The sequence below is a fragment of the Zosterops lateralis genome (assembly GCF_965231275.1).
Source record: "Zosterops lateralis genome assembly, chromosome: Z".
Classification (NCBI taxonomy): Eukaryota; Metazoa; Chordata; class Aves; order Passeriformes; family Zosteropidae; genus Zosterops; species Zosterops lateralis.
This window is the reverse complement of record NC_139800.1, coordinates 82,575,782-82,593,185: the sequence shown is the minus strand read 5'-3', so window position 1 is coordinate 82,593,185 and position 17,404 is coordinate 82,575,782. Positions and strand designations below refer to the sequence as shown.

Sequence of the window (17,404 nt, the reverse complement as noted above, 5' to 3'; positions counted from 1 at the left end):
TTAATAGGTCCTGAGGCTGAGCAAGCTCCAGCCAAACGGCTTTTAAAATGAAGCTCAGCAGTTCTAAAAATGAATCTGCTGGGAGAGAAGAGTTCAGAGAACCTTATAGGAACCAAATTTCACATTGTCTTAGCTGGCACTGTAACAGATTTCTCTGTAATATATTCAGCATTTCTTGTCATCTCTGTGTAAACTGCTCTGTCTGTTTCTCTAGTTGCAGACTTATTTATTTTTTTTTAATTCACGACCCAGAGCACATGGCCTGAAATAGATTTTTCATTATTTCAGGAAAGAGTTCTGGGGGTTTATTCTGAAATTTGCTCTGTACATCATCTCTTGTTTTTTTGTTTTGTTTTGGTTTTTTTTTCCACTCAATCGAACATAATTTTAAGCTGACTGTGAAAGGCCAACTAAGACATTACCATTTAACATCCTGAGACCGTCACCTGATGTGGCCTGTTTAAGGGCCTGTTCCACTTGTTCTCTTCTCTTGGATTCAAATTCCAAAGCTTCTTGCAATTTTCTCTTCGCTTTCTTCTCTTTCTTCAACCGTTTTTGAATCGTGGCTGAAATGTAAATACAGTGTAAGAATGGTTGTCAGGGCACAATTAATAGATGATGGAGACAGTAAAGAATTAGATTATGGTCAATATTCAAAGGTGCAGTTCTAGTTCAAGATCCCTAGGACAATAAAGATGTGCATGCGGTGGTGACCTCAAAGACAAACACTTCTGAGAATGCTGATTATTGGTGAAATTCTCTCTCAAGTAAGGAGCCATCAAAGTCTGTGAATGCACTGAAGTTTTTGGTGAGTTTGGGATTCAGGAGGGGCACTGTACTCTCCTAAGGAGCTACATTTTGTTTTACAGAAATACACAGTCCCACCACACTTGGGTGATGCAACGATTCTGGACATCCACAGCAATTTTAACAGCTTCAGCAGGATTTACTGACCCTTCACAACTTGACTGAGATGTGCCCTTTGAAGCCTCTAAATGAGACCTGGCACTGCACACAGTTCCACACACCAAATTTCCATTCAAAAAGCACAGAGAGATAGGACTTGGTACCTACAGTTTCGGTCTTATCTACTTTTATCTTTCATGGATTTCATGGATGTAATCTAGAAGTAGCTTTTGGCACATTAAGTGCTGTTCCCTTCCTTCAGATGCAGATCTGAATTTTAAAAAGAATACTAATACTGCCTCCTTTGCAACAGCACAGCGAGAAATTCAGATTTACCAATTTAATTGCCTAATATTATCAAAAGCTTCTATCCAGTCATGGTTTTGCCTCAGAGGGCCCCATTTGGAGTGTGCTACTGTACCTCAATCTCCTGATGCAAAAAAAAAAGTATCTAGGATTATTTGCTTCTTATCTTATACTTGGGCTGACAATTTCTCACAGCTCTATTTTGTTGTGCTCAAGTTCTCTACAGGACAAATGGAGCATCACTGAAGCTGCAGAAATGGAGGCTAGAGAAGTAAGGACAAAAAGCACCTAAGCACCCAAATTAAAGACATACCTTTCTCACAGTAAGGCTGATGACTCTCAATGCTTGGAGGGTAACAGTAGAAACAAAAATAAATTAAAGCTGTCAAATGAAGAAATCGGTCTGGGAATACCTGGGCAGAGTGATGCTAATGCACCTGAAAGCCACAGAACTGCCCCAGCTTCCCTCCTCAGAACCTGCCAAAACTCTCTAGGGCCAGTTGCCCTACAGGTAATAATCCTTCAGCTGCTGTTCCTTCTGCTTACAGAAACATGTGCTTCGCTCTGGGTTTATGAAATTTAAATCTTTCATTACCAGTGCAGGTCCACTGCTGCATTACACTGGGGTATGAATGTCAGTTAACTCCGAGCCCTCGACAGCTCCGGCTGGAAATGCCAAAGGGTTACACATTTCACAGATACCCAAACTCCATTTTTCACTCACTCACCTCTGCTTTGCAGCTCAGCTGTGAGTTGCCTTTCCAAGCTCTCTCGCAGTTCTCGCTCTCTACAAAGCTCCATCTTTAACTCCTTCTTTTCCTGCTGTATCTGCTTTTCCTGGACTCTTGCATTGTCCACAGCCACTTTCAGCAGGCCCTAAAACACACACAAATGCAAGATCTGTAAACACCATTTTCTTTAAGCAGTGACAAAATTCATCCACTTGTTTCTTTTACACCCTCTAGGAAAACAGAAAGATTAGAAGCAGGAACCTACAGACTTGGAGCACAACTGGGCATTGGAAGTAGCTAATGTTGGAGCTACATAGGAAGAATTTTGTGGCATGGAATCATTCAGTACAGCTTTGGCTAATTTGGTTACACACACCATGTCTCTGCTCACCTCAGTAACTGCAGAGAGAAGCACTGCAGGAATAATGAGAATGGTGAATTTCAATATTACCATTATTACCAATTATTAATTTTTATTATTATACCAAATATACAATGTATGGAACTCTTCCATGACTGGTAACGCCAGGGAGAGAGGAAACCTAAGCACGACATTAAATAAAAGAGGTGAGAAACTGCAAATGCAAAACAGTTTCTAGAACTTTTTTAAGAGTGCAAAAAGAAACACGTTATCTACCATGACATAACCTGGCCCTGTAGAGAAGAATTTACCTGAATGTTGGTTAATAGTGTTTCTACTGATGAAAGACCATCAGCAAAAAGAAATGGCGCCGGAAATCCAGGAGGCAAGGCCTGTCCAGCCAGTTGGACTTTATCTAAGGTTGGTTTCATTATTGGAATGGCAATTTGGACCTCTTCTGTAAAGATAGGTTTAAAAGCAACATCAGAAAGCATTGGAAATATAGGTGACTGTAATCTCTAGAAACTAGCATTTTGTTTATCTGGAAGTCAAAATACAAGTGAGTTAGTAAAATCAACATTGTTACAGTCTTTGGGCAACTGGGACTGTTGCCAAGGCAAGTTGGCAAAATAGTACAGAACAATAATCAATACACTGAGACTATAACACAGCTGTAATGGAGTACAGACTATTATATCTCACATTGTACAGAATTATACCACAGAATTATAACAGTATTACGCAGTTCATTAAACCTGAATGACCTGTCTTCATTCTATCATGTTTGCCATTCTGTGATGTGCATTTTTTTGTTGCTATAACCTTGGCAAAATTCTAATCAAGGAATGTATCACATCTCTTTACTCCTTTACCTTCCGGTGCTCAGCACTAAATAATCTCCACTGAGTCATCCATCCCCTCTACCAGCACGGCATGGAACTGGATCATCTCCTCCAGAGAACAAACTGGGGACTGGCAGCTTCCCCTTCACTCCTTTCAAATATATGGCGTGGGTATAGATCAAGCCATGCACAGAGAGCAGAAATGTGTATCCAGAAAGAAACAATGTTAGAAATTGGTTTTTCTGAAGAATTCCTTCAGTTTGGTGAGGAATCAGTTCACCAATGAACTCCCATTTTGGAATAGAATAATTACAGGATCTTTTAGGACAGTAGTAGATGTAGCTCTTTCCCTCAGAACCCTGTGAGCACTTCTTCCCACATATTCATTTTAATTGCTGAAAACTAAATAATTAAAATCTAGCTGTCTCTGAAGCCAAACTCTGTACAATTTTTTCACTCTGAAATGCTAAGAAAAACCCCACTTTTGTGCAATATTCCAGTCTAGATATAGATATATAAAAATCATGTTCCTGCACTTGCAGAAATCATGGGTGTCTCTCCAGCACCTGGCTTTTAGTGAAGTCTGTGATCCCTGCCTTGGCCATGAGTTCCTGATGCCAGTGCTCACCCAGGGCAGCTGCACAGCCAGCCCCCAGTTTAATCTGTCAAGTGCCTTGGTCATATTAAAGCCTAAATTTACAATTAGACCACACCACATTCAAAAGGTCTCCTTCTCCAACTCCTGTTTTTTAAGGAATAAACAACTTAAAAAGAATCTGACAACTAATTAACCCAGGGTGTCTCTACTGCAGCACTATTTTCTGGTGTTACACTCTCCAGGAGCCTCCATCAAGGTGCACTTTTTGCATCCACCTGACAACAAACCAGGACCATTAGCAGTGTTCAAGTATTCTTTGAAATCTCTGGTTTGGGAGTATTTTGTCTTTGCTCTGCAAGTTCATTAAATGGAGTATCTTCCTAATGATTTTTCAGGACTCATAACAGAAGCCAGTAGCCTCTAAACGTCCTCAGAGACAGCATCTTAGATGGAAAATAAGTGACCAATTTAAAAAATCCCAGCTCAGGTAAGAAACTCAGACCACGAAGTTTGTGCTGATTCAGACACACCATTTCTCATATTTAAATATATCAGGGGTAGAGTTTTTAAAATAACCTGATTAGTTGTCGCACATGACGCTGCACAGAAATAACAGCGAAGCCATGGAGTCACAAAAGACTAAACAGAAGTGGCATTTGAAAAAGAAAGCAATACATGAAGTATGCATAACAAAACTGGAGCTGCTCTAACACCTCTAGAAATCTCTGCTATTTGGAGATGAAAGTAATAACATTAAATTGGCCGAATGGAAAATTACTATTGACTGTGAAGACAGGTTGCATGGTCTATGGTTTGTAATGCTACTGTACGGCAGATTGAAGTTTCAAAATAGTATTACTCTTCTTTAAAGAGATAGACACAGCTAAATTAGGTGCTGCTTGCTGCAGTGAGGATCAAATGCAAAAAGAATCATATTTCATCAGACCTAGTCAACACCAGGAAAATAAATAGAAATATAAGAGGTATGCAGGCAATGATTCATTTTGATAATCTGGCCCAAGAGAGACACATAGAGACAGCACACAGATCTAAGCTTCTACCAAAAGACAAATAGGACACAGAGGGTGGGAATTGGGATGACAGTGTAGCAGAGGTCACATCGATTTTCAGCAGCAGTTTTCACACAGATGAGATAACCCTGGACTCTATTTGGCCCATTGTTCATATCCTACCTGTCCCAGAAGCAATAAATTTCCAAGTCCCAGAAAAAGGGCAGTAAAGAAGAAGGATTCTACTTATGACTTCTTATGATTAAGTTTTTGTGCTAACCAAACATGCTTTGCAGACCAAGGTCACATTGCATGCTAAAGTCTGTAATAGCTGAAACTAGAAGCAGCATATTATGTTTTAGCGTATATGGGTGGAAACTGTCAAACCATTCATCATTTTTTTTTTCTGATTGAAATCACACTCTGCAAAGATGAATGATAAATGCATTAGAAATCTATTTCAATCTTGTAATAGGTCTTCACATCTGAACGGTGTCTACATCTTGCCCATGCTCTGAATAAGTGCACAGTTAGGCAGAAATTTATTAGCTAGACTCGAGGAATCATAATTGGTAAAGCAATTAAAAATGGCATGTGCTGGAAGCATTTCTTGGGGACTGTATCAAGTGCATCTCTTTAATGGAAAAAAAATAATGTTGATTTAAGGATTTTGATTTTAAACACCACTAAAAATACAAATGCTAAAAGCTGCACTCACATATACAATACAACAGAATAAGCAAGAAATAAAGCCAAGACAGCTACAATCCGACCAAGGACACAAACAACCTTTCTGATTATTGAAACAAAGTGGGAACTTCTTTTATCGAGCCTGTTTGTTAAACCTGCCATGCTTTATAAAAGCATTCAGGAATCCATTTAGAGTGCAGTCTTTTTATTTTAATTTCTAGCTGACATCCAGATGAATAGATGAAAGTAAGAATTATACTGCAGAGCAAAGAAATACACAGTAAACACTAACAGTGAATGGAGTATCATCCTGGGAAAGCACACAGAAATCTGCTAGGAGGTTTCTTGCTCTTAATTCAATATGCTTAAGTATTTCATCTTCTGTCTTCTGCCTAAATTGCAGGAACAGGGATTGGCAAATGAAGCATCAACCTCCAGACTGAACACAGTGCTGGGAACGTGGGGAACGTGAATTGCTCCCCGCACGGCCCAAACCAACATGCACTTTTATTTGCCAGCTGGTTTATTTTCTTTCAGAAGGCATGTTTTTAAACCCATCAGTCACAGCCCTGATCCACTTGACATGCCACATCCCTCTCAAAACAAGGGAGAAATATTAAAGGTACTATTTACACGGGTTAGACCCACCAAGTTATTTCTTCTCATGCACTTAAAAACTTTGTCTACCTGGAGCTGCATGAGCATTATTCACCTCCAACAGCTCACAGAATGTAACTCATGCATTAAATAAATATGTGGCATATGGAGGAGAGAAACAATTTATACAGGATTTATAGTTATTAACCTGTTCGTTACTAGCCAAGAAACTGGATCTCAGAAACCCTTCAGGCAGGGATAAGATGGTTTTGGACATAGATGGTAGCTGGGTCACTCTTTTTCCCTGCCTGTGGTACAAAATTCAGAAACACAAGGACTGAAGTTATTACAATTTTAATTCTTTGAGTTTCATACCTGAGTGATGAGGATTACATTTAATGGCCCATAGTTACAGAACAGCCTGGATACTCTATTAGACCTCTTTGAATTTTAATAAAATAAGCAGAGGATCTGCAACATCAGTTGGGTTGTCTGTATGACTCATCTCTGAACGTAAAATATGTATTTGAAATACCATTATTTGTCCAAAGACCTGAGAGAATCATCCATGATGTATCTTCATGGTGGCAAGAGGTCCCCTGACTCCCAGCTCTACATCTACTTCACAACAGGCATAGATGGTATCCAAACATGGGTATTCAAATACAATTAGGGCTAAAATTCTGACTGAAAAAATTAGTTTTCTGAAAGAGACTTCTTATTTTAATTTTAAATCTTGGCAACTTTTGTATTGCTGAAGTAGAAGCCAGATTTTTGGTTTGTCTTTTTTTTTTACAACAAGACAAGTATGAGAACCTGTAATCTGAAGCATTGTTTATTTCAAGTAATTTGTATTTCTAATTCCACAAGGACAGGGCTACCAGTCTTCCATGCCTTAATAAGTTCCAAAATCCCCCCCAACCCTCTGACTATCTTTTTTTCTCCTCACTCATTGCTGCCCTGCCAGGAGCAGAGACTCCTGATCATCAGTGAGAAAAGAGATGCCTCCAGTAAACCATGCACCAGTCAGAAATTTAGTGCTTTAACCTTGTGATTCAGATGCCAAGTTTAAAGTCACTGCTGTTTTTCTTAATTACAGCCCCTGAATGAACAGGGTCAACGAATGCAATTGAGAAGTAGCTGATTAATCCAGTGCAGTACCTTTAAAGCAGATTTCATTTAGTTTTTCAGTGACTGATACAAGCGTTGCTCCCTACTGAGCTCTGCCAGGAAAAAAACTTCATCACTTTGAGAACAGTATCTAACAATTAAATATACATTTCCTATACATTTCCCTGCTGCCTTAAAAGCTTCTAGAAACAACCAGAGAAAGTACCATCAACTATCTGTGTATCTCCCCTTATCTGTGTCCAAGCAGGTTCTCATCTGCGTGCTCTGAAATCACTCCATTTTGTCCAGAACAAGTGTAATAAAACTTTAGCTGTTTTCACCAGGAAAACGCAGGCCACAGAACCATGGAATTGCTGAGGTTGGGAAAGAGCTGTAAGATCGTGATGGAATCCAGCCGTTTCCCCAGCACTGCCAAGGCCAGCACTGACCATGTCCCCAAGGGCCACATGCACTTGGCTTTTGAATCCCACCAGGGATGGGGACCCCACCACTGCCCTGGGCAGCTGTGCCAGGATTGGACAACACTTTCCATGACGGAATTATTGCACTATCCAACCTGATTCTCTGCTGGCGCAGCTTGAGGCTGTTCCCTCTCCTCCTGTCCCTGTTCCCTGGAGCAGAGCCCGACCCCCCTGGCTGTCCCCTCCTGTCAGGGAGTTGTGCAGAGCCACAAGGTCCCCCCTGAGCCTCCTTTTCTCCAGGCTGAGCCCCTTTCCCAGCTCCCTAAGCCTCTCCTGGGGCTCCAGCCCATTCCCAGCTCCGTTCCCTCCCCTGGACACGCTCCAGCCCCTCAGTGTCCCTCTTGTCCTGAGGGTCCCAGAGCTGCCCCTAGCACTGGAGGTGCCCCAGCACAGGGGACAGCACTGCTCTGATCCCCCTGGACACCATTCCTGATTGGTGTGAAGGACGAGAGTGTCTCCTCCCAAAGGATGTCATGGAGCTGCCACTTGGGGTTTGAATACAAGGAGGAGGTAAAATGCAGAGAAATGAAAATTTCACTAGAAAAGGCTAAAATTAAAGTTTACAGATTGCCTTTATCTGTGCAGTCTTTATCAAGAGGTGTATAATTATACAGCTTTGACATTTTCATCAGTGTACTCTCATTAATAACACAGAAAATTATATCTATTTATAACTCCAACATATTTACAATATACTCTGATGTTCACAAGGCACTGGGAGTAAAAACACCTGAAAATATTTTATTAATTCAAGCCTTAAAAACAAAGACCTGAGTTAAAGGAGATACTTGGTTTGCAATAATAATAATAAATGAAACTAAAAAGTGCAGCAATTCACTGGCTCAACACCAGAACTGAAGTTTCACTGCATATAACTTTAGTCTAAAGCTCAACATGTACAGATTAAGAAAAACAAAAACAATTGATGTCACCTGGTTAAATTCCATTTATTAAGGAGAAGCCTAAGTATTCCCATTAAGGCTCCTAATACATATAAAAAGAACTTTCAAAAGGCTATTTTTTATATTCAGAATTATTTACAATTTGTTGTTTGTCCATGTTATTATTATCCCTGCCTTTTCCTACAAGCTGCTCCTCAAGCAGGTTTTGGTAATCTGGATTCTAAAATATTTGAAGTTGCTCTGTGCTTTAAAAATGCTTCTTAATCTAGAAAGAAGCTTAAAAACTATTGATCTGCATTTTCCATTTGGAAATTTAAAGTAACTGGTTTTTTCAGGCAGTAATAGTACCTTGTCACTCCTCACCATGATGAGGAGGATTATTTCTACTGACAACAGAGAGAAGGGAAAACATGAACTATTCAATAGAAGTTTAGTAGCAAAATTACTGTGGCACGGAAGAAAGGGGGAAAATGAGAAAAACAAAATCCTCCTCATGGTCATTATCAGGAGGTTATAAATTTTTTTCTCAGCTAACTCTCCTATTAACATTCACGAAGGTTTTTTTTCATGGTGATTTTTAAGCATCACTGTAGTCTGACTATTCCTCTGCTGAGATTTTAAAGTGTCAGATGAGGATGGGTAGGAGGAATTTGCCAAGAAGAAAAAAAAAAAAAGATTCTTCAATTTTCTTCGCGGATTCAGCTTTTCCCTATTAATGTTGAGATTATTTCTTCAACTATTTTGTTGCAAATATTTATGACTCCATATGGAACAACAGATGTTGAAGAGAAGGGATAGCAGAAAAGACTTCATTTTCAGCAATTACCCTGCTACTTGTTGTCATACTGTAGGTGTTCTTAGTGCATCTATTTTACATACCACCCTGTCCTTTCACACACTGCAAAAATGTCAGTTTGGATAATTAATGTAATAACTGTAGTCCAAATCATTTCCACAATGAAAAATGTATAAATAGGACAACAGGAGGAAGAAATCAAGAAGGCAGGGGGAAGAGAGGAATTGCTTTAGCAGTTCTTCTGGAGTATCTGATCAGGAATCAGTTTGCAAAGCTGCATTAGGTCATTAATACAAAATCTTTCCCTTTGGGACAGATTCCAGTGACTGTCACCAAGAAGAGAAATCATACCAAGAAAAAGGAAAACAAAGCTATGCAGGAAACAGGATAATCCTGGAGGATCAGAGACAGTCAACACGACAGAGAAATTACAGTTATATATTGATTTATGCTAACATAGCAATTATGACACACAAGATACTTAACCTCTTAATATATTTTAAAACAGTATCAAACTAGTATCAATATTATTACTGTTGAGTTCAATTTCTTAAAGTACATGTACAGCCAGCAGTTAAGCCTTTCAAATATTTGAAAGAGGAGGAATACTCCATTTCCACGATATTCCTGGATAATTATTCTTGCTTTATTAAGGTTTATTTTACAGCTGTGTAAAATAGGTTATAAAGGACAATTCTGCTATTATGTCCTCCCCTGCTTAGGCTTAATAAATATTATATTCCACACCATCCATTAAAGCCAAGCAGTGGAGAAAATAGGAGTAGTAGTAATCTCCTCCACAGATGTAAAATACCTTTAATAAAATAAGGGTGTATAACAGTCAGGAACAAATTACTGAGGTCTGCTTTAATAAAATAGTATCCTTAAAGCAGTATTACTCTTAAGGTACTGACATTCCTACTGGTGATGCAGTGTATCCTTTCAAAGCAGTGCAGCTTGTTAAAATGGCAAGATATCTTTTTGCAATAGAGTGTTTGTGTCCAGGCAGATACAAGGTTTGTATAGAATGCATCCAGGGAGCCATAAAACTGGTGGGAAACATATTTCTCCGTGGTATTTTAGTACTTTGAAAAATTCAATCACTGGGAAAAAATGTTTTGCTGTAAACATCTGAAGAGCATTATAAAAGCAATGGCTTCCCACAGCACCTGCTTAAATAATTTTAAGAGGGAGTGAGTATGTCTTTGCTTGTCTTCTAAAACTTGTAGAAAGCTTCTCTTATTAATTTCCCTGGTGCTGTCAGGCCAGGGCACTTTTAATCAGAAATAATTATGAGTTCAATTGGGGAATGTTCACTGGCAGGGTTTTTGCACTGCAGAAATAAGACAACTTTCAAAACTGATCGTTAGGAGAAATATGATTAACGGGAAAATATACCCAGAGAGATGAGCACCTGAAAGGTTTTACGAATTCCTCAGATGTCAATAAAGGACTCTGCTTATATATCCCAGTGTTTGAATTCAGTTCAGTTACACATTGATTTTATAAACCCTGATTAAGCATGAGAAATCCATCCCTTTTTAGTTCACCTGTTTTAATTCTGACTTTTCTCTGCAAACCTTTAACCTTGCCCCAGCTCCTGATCCATCCCACGAAGCCCAGAGCACATTCCTGATTCCTCCTGTGAGCCCATCTTCCTCCCCAGTGCCACCAGTTAGACACTGCCAGGATCTCCTGCAGGACTCCAGGTCGTAGAGCTGACCTCTGACACAATCAACCCCCTCTTGGACTGAGAAACAGCCAGAATTTGCCTTATCTCCGTGCTCCTGCCTTGATGAGCTCCTCTGGCAGGAATGCAGCCCTGGTGTGGGGATGTGACACCAGTGACACCAGTGACAGAGTGACCAGACTCACGGATATTCCGGATAATCCGTGTGGAGCTGCCTGGCCATGGCAACTCCCCACCACCAAATAATTACACGATGCTCTGGGGAAAGACAAGTTTCCCTAGCACAGAGCCAATCTATCAAAAGGAAAACATCTTCCTGACCCAAATGGCAGCTGTGATCAGGGTATAAATGGGAGCTAAGCACCAAACACTGCACGTCCACTGCTCTGCAGCCTAGTAACTGGGAAGTCTGCTTCTCTCACTTGTCCTGAGTGCTTTTAAAGGATCAGATACTGGGGAGAGGAAAGTAAGAGGATAACTTCCTTCAGAAGGCAGCAGCTATCTGACATTTATCTGCTGTGTTCCTGCCCCAGAGGAGCCTGAGCTGCTGGGGAGGTGGATGCTGTGCTGCCACATGCTCCAAGCCCCTCAGCCTTACACCTCTGCAGTGACCACCTTTTTCACAGTGACTTCCAGCACGTAACAGAGAGACAACATCACTTGTTTAAAAAAAAAAAAGTGTGAACTAATTCAGCAATTCCAGGGTTACCAGTAGGGTGCAGGATTACGACTCCCAGCACCTCTCAGCAGTTTCCCTCTACTCCTCTTTGCCCAAGCACCCTATGCCACCAACGTGGAACAGTAAAATTCTTAAAGCCATGCTCTATTACAGAGTGCACATGACAGAGTATGGCAGTAGAGCCCTGATGTCTGGGTTAAATGCATTAAAAAGAATGTCACACCTGCCGAAGGCACAAAAGCTGGAGAACTGAGCAATGAAAAATTTTTTCCCCCCTTGCAGCCGTGTGTAGGTACAATCCCATTCTTTTGGTTGTTTGGCATTGCAAACCCATCACTAGGAAAATTTTAAGGAACTCCATAATTTTTTGCACCCAAATCATTCCAATTTATATACCAGGCTAAGATAAACAAAAAATGCCAACGGTGTCCTAATTACTAAATAAAACCTACTAAACATATTTTTGGATAAATCCCTTGGAGTTACATGCTTCTCAACTAAAACAAGATACACAAAGCAAACAAATTACACAGGGACCCTGATCTCTGGTGCATTCACAGATTTCAAACCAGCCTTGGATTTGGTTGGTGGCTGAAAACTCCAACTTTATGGACCTGCCACTTTCTGTGGCTTCTGGATTTGGCAGCTGATGCTTGAGGAAGATGGTGAGGGGCCACAGAGAGCAGAGCTCTGCCACTGTCTCCCAAGGAAAAGTGAAGGGGAGGAAAACAGCACCTTCTTAACCACCTTCCCACTGCAAATACCAAAGGTGAAAAACCAGCTGTGACCAAAATCAAAAATAGCTTGAATATAGTTAACAGAAGGGAGTAAAAAGTATCAAACAATTGTCCACATTTTTCTTCCACAGGACAGGAATGAGGCTGTGCACTCCATCAGTGCATCTGTCCTTCCAGGGGGACTCCCAGCAGACCAGCCAGGAGCATGAACTTACTGCTCTAAGCCACATTATAAACTCTGTAAGCATAAAACCCTTTACAAATGTTTAGGTTCTGATTACTGCTCCTGTGACGTACGGCTTTTAGCAAGCCAAGCATTTTCCTTTCCCAACTGCCTCACTCTCTTTGCAGGGCACATTATATTTTCACTTTGGCTTATTCTACCTCCTCACTTTGAAACCCTGCATTACTTGAGAGAGTGGCTGACATCCCCATTCATGATAGTGCACAAAATGAAGCTTAATGAATCCCCAAAGCAATGTACTTCACGTGCTAAAATCAATGTACATTGCCTGCTACAGTATCTCCCTGTGAAATGGAGGCATTTGCTCAGAAATTTCTATCTCAACAGGGTCTTTTTTCTTTTTGTAGCGTTTAACTGCCTTTTGTCTGCTCTTGTCTCCCTCCAGTGTTGCTCAGATGGCAATCTTTTATTCCTTGTGCAAACTCATTTGGAAAATGCTGGATGGGCTACAGCTGTGTACTGCTATGTAAGGTCTAATCCATGTCAAGCAGTGCTTTATACACACTGAATAAACACAATGAAGCAATGTTTTAATTGATTATTAAAAAGGCAGGGTTCTGGGCTGAAAGCAGTATTTAAAATCAGATTTAATCAGCTAGTTTTGTACAATTCTGAAAGGTAGTGATGCTGTACATGCTGCCACTCGAGCCCTGGGGTTCCCAAAGAGGTGACTGCAACCCCAGGGGAAGAGGCTGGGGGTGAAGCTATTTCTGGGTGGTTTGTGCAAATTTCCAAGGCTCTGGCCAATAAAAAACAAGCAGTGGAACAAAATATTAATGCACACAAACGTTACCTGGGAAGGTGTATTCCCACACAGCTTCCAGGAAAATAAAATCCACATTTTTCCAGAGTCAATCCAGGTGCTGGGGAACCTTTGCAGCTCAGTCTCAAAAAGTAAAATCTGCTCAGGCTTCTATGATGCAAGGAGTGTGGATTTATACACTCTAGTAGTAAATACTGACTTCAAATCAACCTGCAGTGCATATGACAAAGGTATCCAAACTGGATGTGCAATCTAGAGCCATACAAAAGGCTCCTTATGTGATGTGATATATTTAAACCAACAGTTATTAGACAGTGCAACTAAATTCTTTTTTGAACTCAGAAATAGTAATAACAGTAATAATGAAACATAAATAATTGGTAATCAAAATACTCATGCATCCAGAAAAGGTGCCTCACCCTCCACAGGACACTACATCTGGGGAACCACAGATTTTTTTAAAGGATTGTTTGCAGGTTTGGGCAATGATTAGTCTGAAATGAAATCCAAAATCTCAATTCTTCTTCTTTGTTCTAATAAACATTCTGCACTGACTGTGCTTCTTCCTGGTACCCCAGAATCTTAGTGAAAAAGACATTGTAAAGCAACTAAGTTTTTCTTTCCTTCTTCATTCCAACAAAACTACCACTGTTGCCCTGAAATTTAGGTAGGAAAAAGTGATAATGTCTATTAGGTGGCAGCACAAAAAAATCTTCATTAGCTTGAAGTACATGAATTATCAGTCAAATAAGAAATAGGCAGAGAGCAGCTGAAAATGGCAAACTGCTATAATTACAAATGATGTCCTGTGCATGACTGTGTCTCAAGAATTGTTACACAGTGCTGTGCAAAAACCCCAACATTTATATCCACAGTCCAAAATAATATGGTCCATTACAATGATGTACTTTGGAGAAGAAATATCATTTTTTATGTTTCACACTGTTTTTGCTCCAGACACTGGATCTATATTTTATTTTTTAAAAAGGATGAATTTGCCTTAGAGAACTGACAGCTTATATGAATATTTTAGTTTTGCTTGCAAGTAATAGGAAAAGAAACATGGCATAAAACTCAAGCCCCAAGTTCCTCAGAATGCCTACTGAGAATAAATTTTATGTTTATTTGTATTTCATTTTCCTTGAACAACTGCCTTTCCCTTGGGTATTTATTAAAAGCATAAAAAGAATGAGCCAAATTCACTTCTCAATAACATTCATTCAGCATTGTTGGAGCTTGCAAAATTGCACTAGACCAGCCAAGGGGAAAATTTCACTCACTGTTTAGTAAATATATATATATATATATATATATATATATATATATATATATATAAAATTATTTTTCCTGGTTGAGAAGATGTATTGTTTAATCTTTAATTTCTCTGCCTACCCCTGCTTATCAAAGGAGAAAAAGCAGCTGTTTGGTTATAAATTTGTGACCTCACACAGGAATAATGTGATGTATGTGCTGGGCTGTGGGTTACTCAGGGCAGTCCTACACCAGGCAATTCCCCCTGATGTGCTGAGGATGCCAGCACGGCTCCCATCCACTCCAGTCCACAAGAAATAGTTACATTTTCCTGAAGATTCCCATAAATAACTTCATCTGACCCGCACTGTAAACCCCTCAGATTTAGTGTTAGGAGGGGAATGATTTCAAGTGAATTTGGCCAGGGAGGGTCTGTTCTCAGTGTGAGGCTGGAGCAGCACTTTTATAGTGCATGGCAGACACATCCCCTTCTGTAGGAGGTGAATCAGGGAAATCCACAAAACACAAACAGAACAGAAGGTGCTGGTTGGGCTGTGACCAAAACAGAGCTGGTTCGTGATGTAGCCTAAGTGTCACCAAGTGTCCCTCCCACCTCCTGCCCAGGCTGGGCTGCCCAGGGTTGCTCTTCACCTGTGCTGCTGGAGGTGTCTTAAAGCTGACCTGATCCCATAAACCTAATTCCCATGATAAAAGATCACTTCTCCCACCATCAGCATGGGTTTTGTACAGTTTGATCTCGTCTTCTTTAATCAGAGCTTGCAGGAAAGGTCATTAAGACACAGAAACTGTGACTCCTAAACAGAGCACGTGGCCAAGAGCAGGGGTTAGTACTTCTCATCCACTGCTACCCACGAAATTACAGTTTACAGCTTTGTGAGCAGAAAAATGATGCCTTTAAGATCTAAGCCAATGTTTTCAGGACTCTCATGGATTGTCTTCACTTCCAGCACAAGAACCCCCCCAAATCTAGCAGCGAGTAATGTGACCATTGCCCTTGGCAGCACCATTAAACTGGGCAGTGAACTACTTCAAATAGCTGTGAGTGTTAAACATTAGTTCTGCCTTAAGTAGGTTGATTTTAACAGTCAAATGTGCACTGCCGTCTTATGTGAACATTAAAAGCACCTTTCAAACTTAATTTTACAGAAATGTTAACGACCAGAACAAACTATTGAAGGCAAAGAAGAAAAGTAATTATTTCAACAGATGAAAGGAAACAGTAAATTAACACTCTTGTTTTAAAAGGGGGCTCAATAACTTATCTGCTTTAAGGAAATACCACTAACTGGAGGTAGCATGGATATTTCACTTAATATGTTTATGGTTTGGGGTTTCTTTTCTCTTCTGACCTTTAAAAATGAGGTCTGAGGCGAAAGGAGAGCCGTAAATCTTTAATTGAAATACAACTTCCAGAAACTGCTTTATCAAAATCACAGCAAGGGAATCGGTTCCTAAATATCAACATTATGTGTCATGTACACACACATCAAAGCCTTCAACAGCAACAACCTTTATGGCCACAGAGGCCTCTAAATTCTGAAGAAAGCAGGAAGACAGAACCAGCATGACTCAAATATTCCTAACATACCCACCAGTGCCTACATACATAAAAAAACCCTAGGGACAGCTAAACTAATCCTATTATTACATTAAAAAATATCCAGGGAGAAATTTGTCATAGTTTAGAAAATGCTAAGCTCATTGTTATAAATACAAAACACATCAATTTTTGTGCATGAGCTGTTATTCAGTGCAATTTTGAAAACTGTTTAAAAACAGTCAGTGGCTTGTAAGCAAGATTTTCTTACCATATGTGTTGCAATATGGAAGCAGACTGTGGACATTTACAAAGGAATTTCATATATATATTTAAAAAATGTTTACAGTAAAATTTAGGTGATCATTAGGGCTTGTATTTTTTTTTTTTTGTGGACATGCATTTTCTACACAATAAAAAAATGCACTGATTTAAATGTGGGGTTTGAAAACTATTATGCATAATCAACACAGCTATATTTATGCTCCTTATCCTGAAATCACTCACTTGCAGACCTCAAATGATGAAATGGTTAATTATCCTCGTGACTTACACAAGTCCACTTTGAAAATACAGTAAAATTTAGGGTTTCTTCAGTAAAGCTGCATTGCTGATGAAAGTGGCTTTAATCTGGGATTTTAATTAATATTTTTCCATGAAGGGTACTTTAGTAAAGATATTATATTGTACTGTACATGAATCAATCTGCAAGTGGTTACGCAGATTTCTAGGGATGCTAAATGCTAAATACACACACATTCATACAGGACATACATGACCTAAGAGGTAAGGAAAGAACTGCACACAGAATTTGGCAATCCTGAAGTAAATTGAGAACCAGAAGGTCAGGAAAAACTGATGATGTAGTCTCAGCAAACACTGGCTTTGACAGGAAAGCCAATTTAAGTAGTTCCCACGCCCCACAGCACTGCTCAGCAGCCCCTTCTGTGAAAATCTTTTGGATGCCTATTTTTAAACTGCATCATATAAGGAGTCTCTTCACTAACACCTCTGGATGATGCAGGATTATTATTTTGGGGAGACATTTTCTTGCTGACAGGACTTTGATGTGGGAATAGGCACAATCTGGTTCATTCTTACACATTATTTAAATCGTGGCTGTTAATGTCATGTCAGATAAAAACAGCAGT

At 39.7% G+C, this 17,404-nt stretch overlaps 1 protein-coding gene across 3 annotated transcripts in view; it reads right to left on the bottom strand.

The window, feature by feature from the left end:
- The window catches only part of LOC310922957 (dachshund homolog 2-like), a gene marked incomplete at its 5' end in the record, with an annotated part of 246,143 nt that overhangs the window by 11,524 nt on the left and 217,215 nt on the right, over nucleotides 1–17,404 (bottom strand). For 2 of the 3 annotated variants that reach the window (XM_083883985.1, XM_083883983.1), the window contains 3 exons: nucleotides 423–566; nucleotides 1,941–2,088; nucleotides 2,616–2,761. In XM_083883985.1, the coding sequence (XP_083740111.1) occupies nucleotides 423–566; nucleotides 1,941–2,088; nucleotides 2,616–2,761 (438 nt within the window). The remainder of the gene's footprint in view (nucleotides 1–422; nucleotides 567–1,940; nucleotides 2,089–2,615; nucleotides 2,762–17,404) is intronic. The other variant, XM_083883984.1, reaches the window with a different exon arrangement.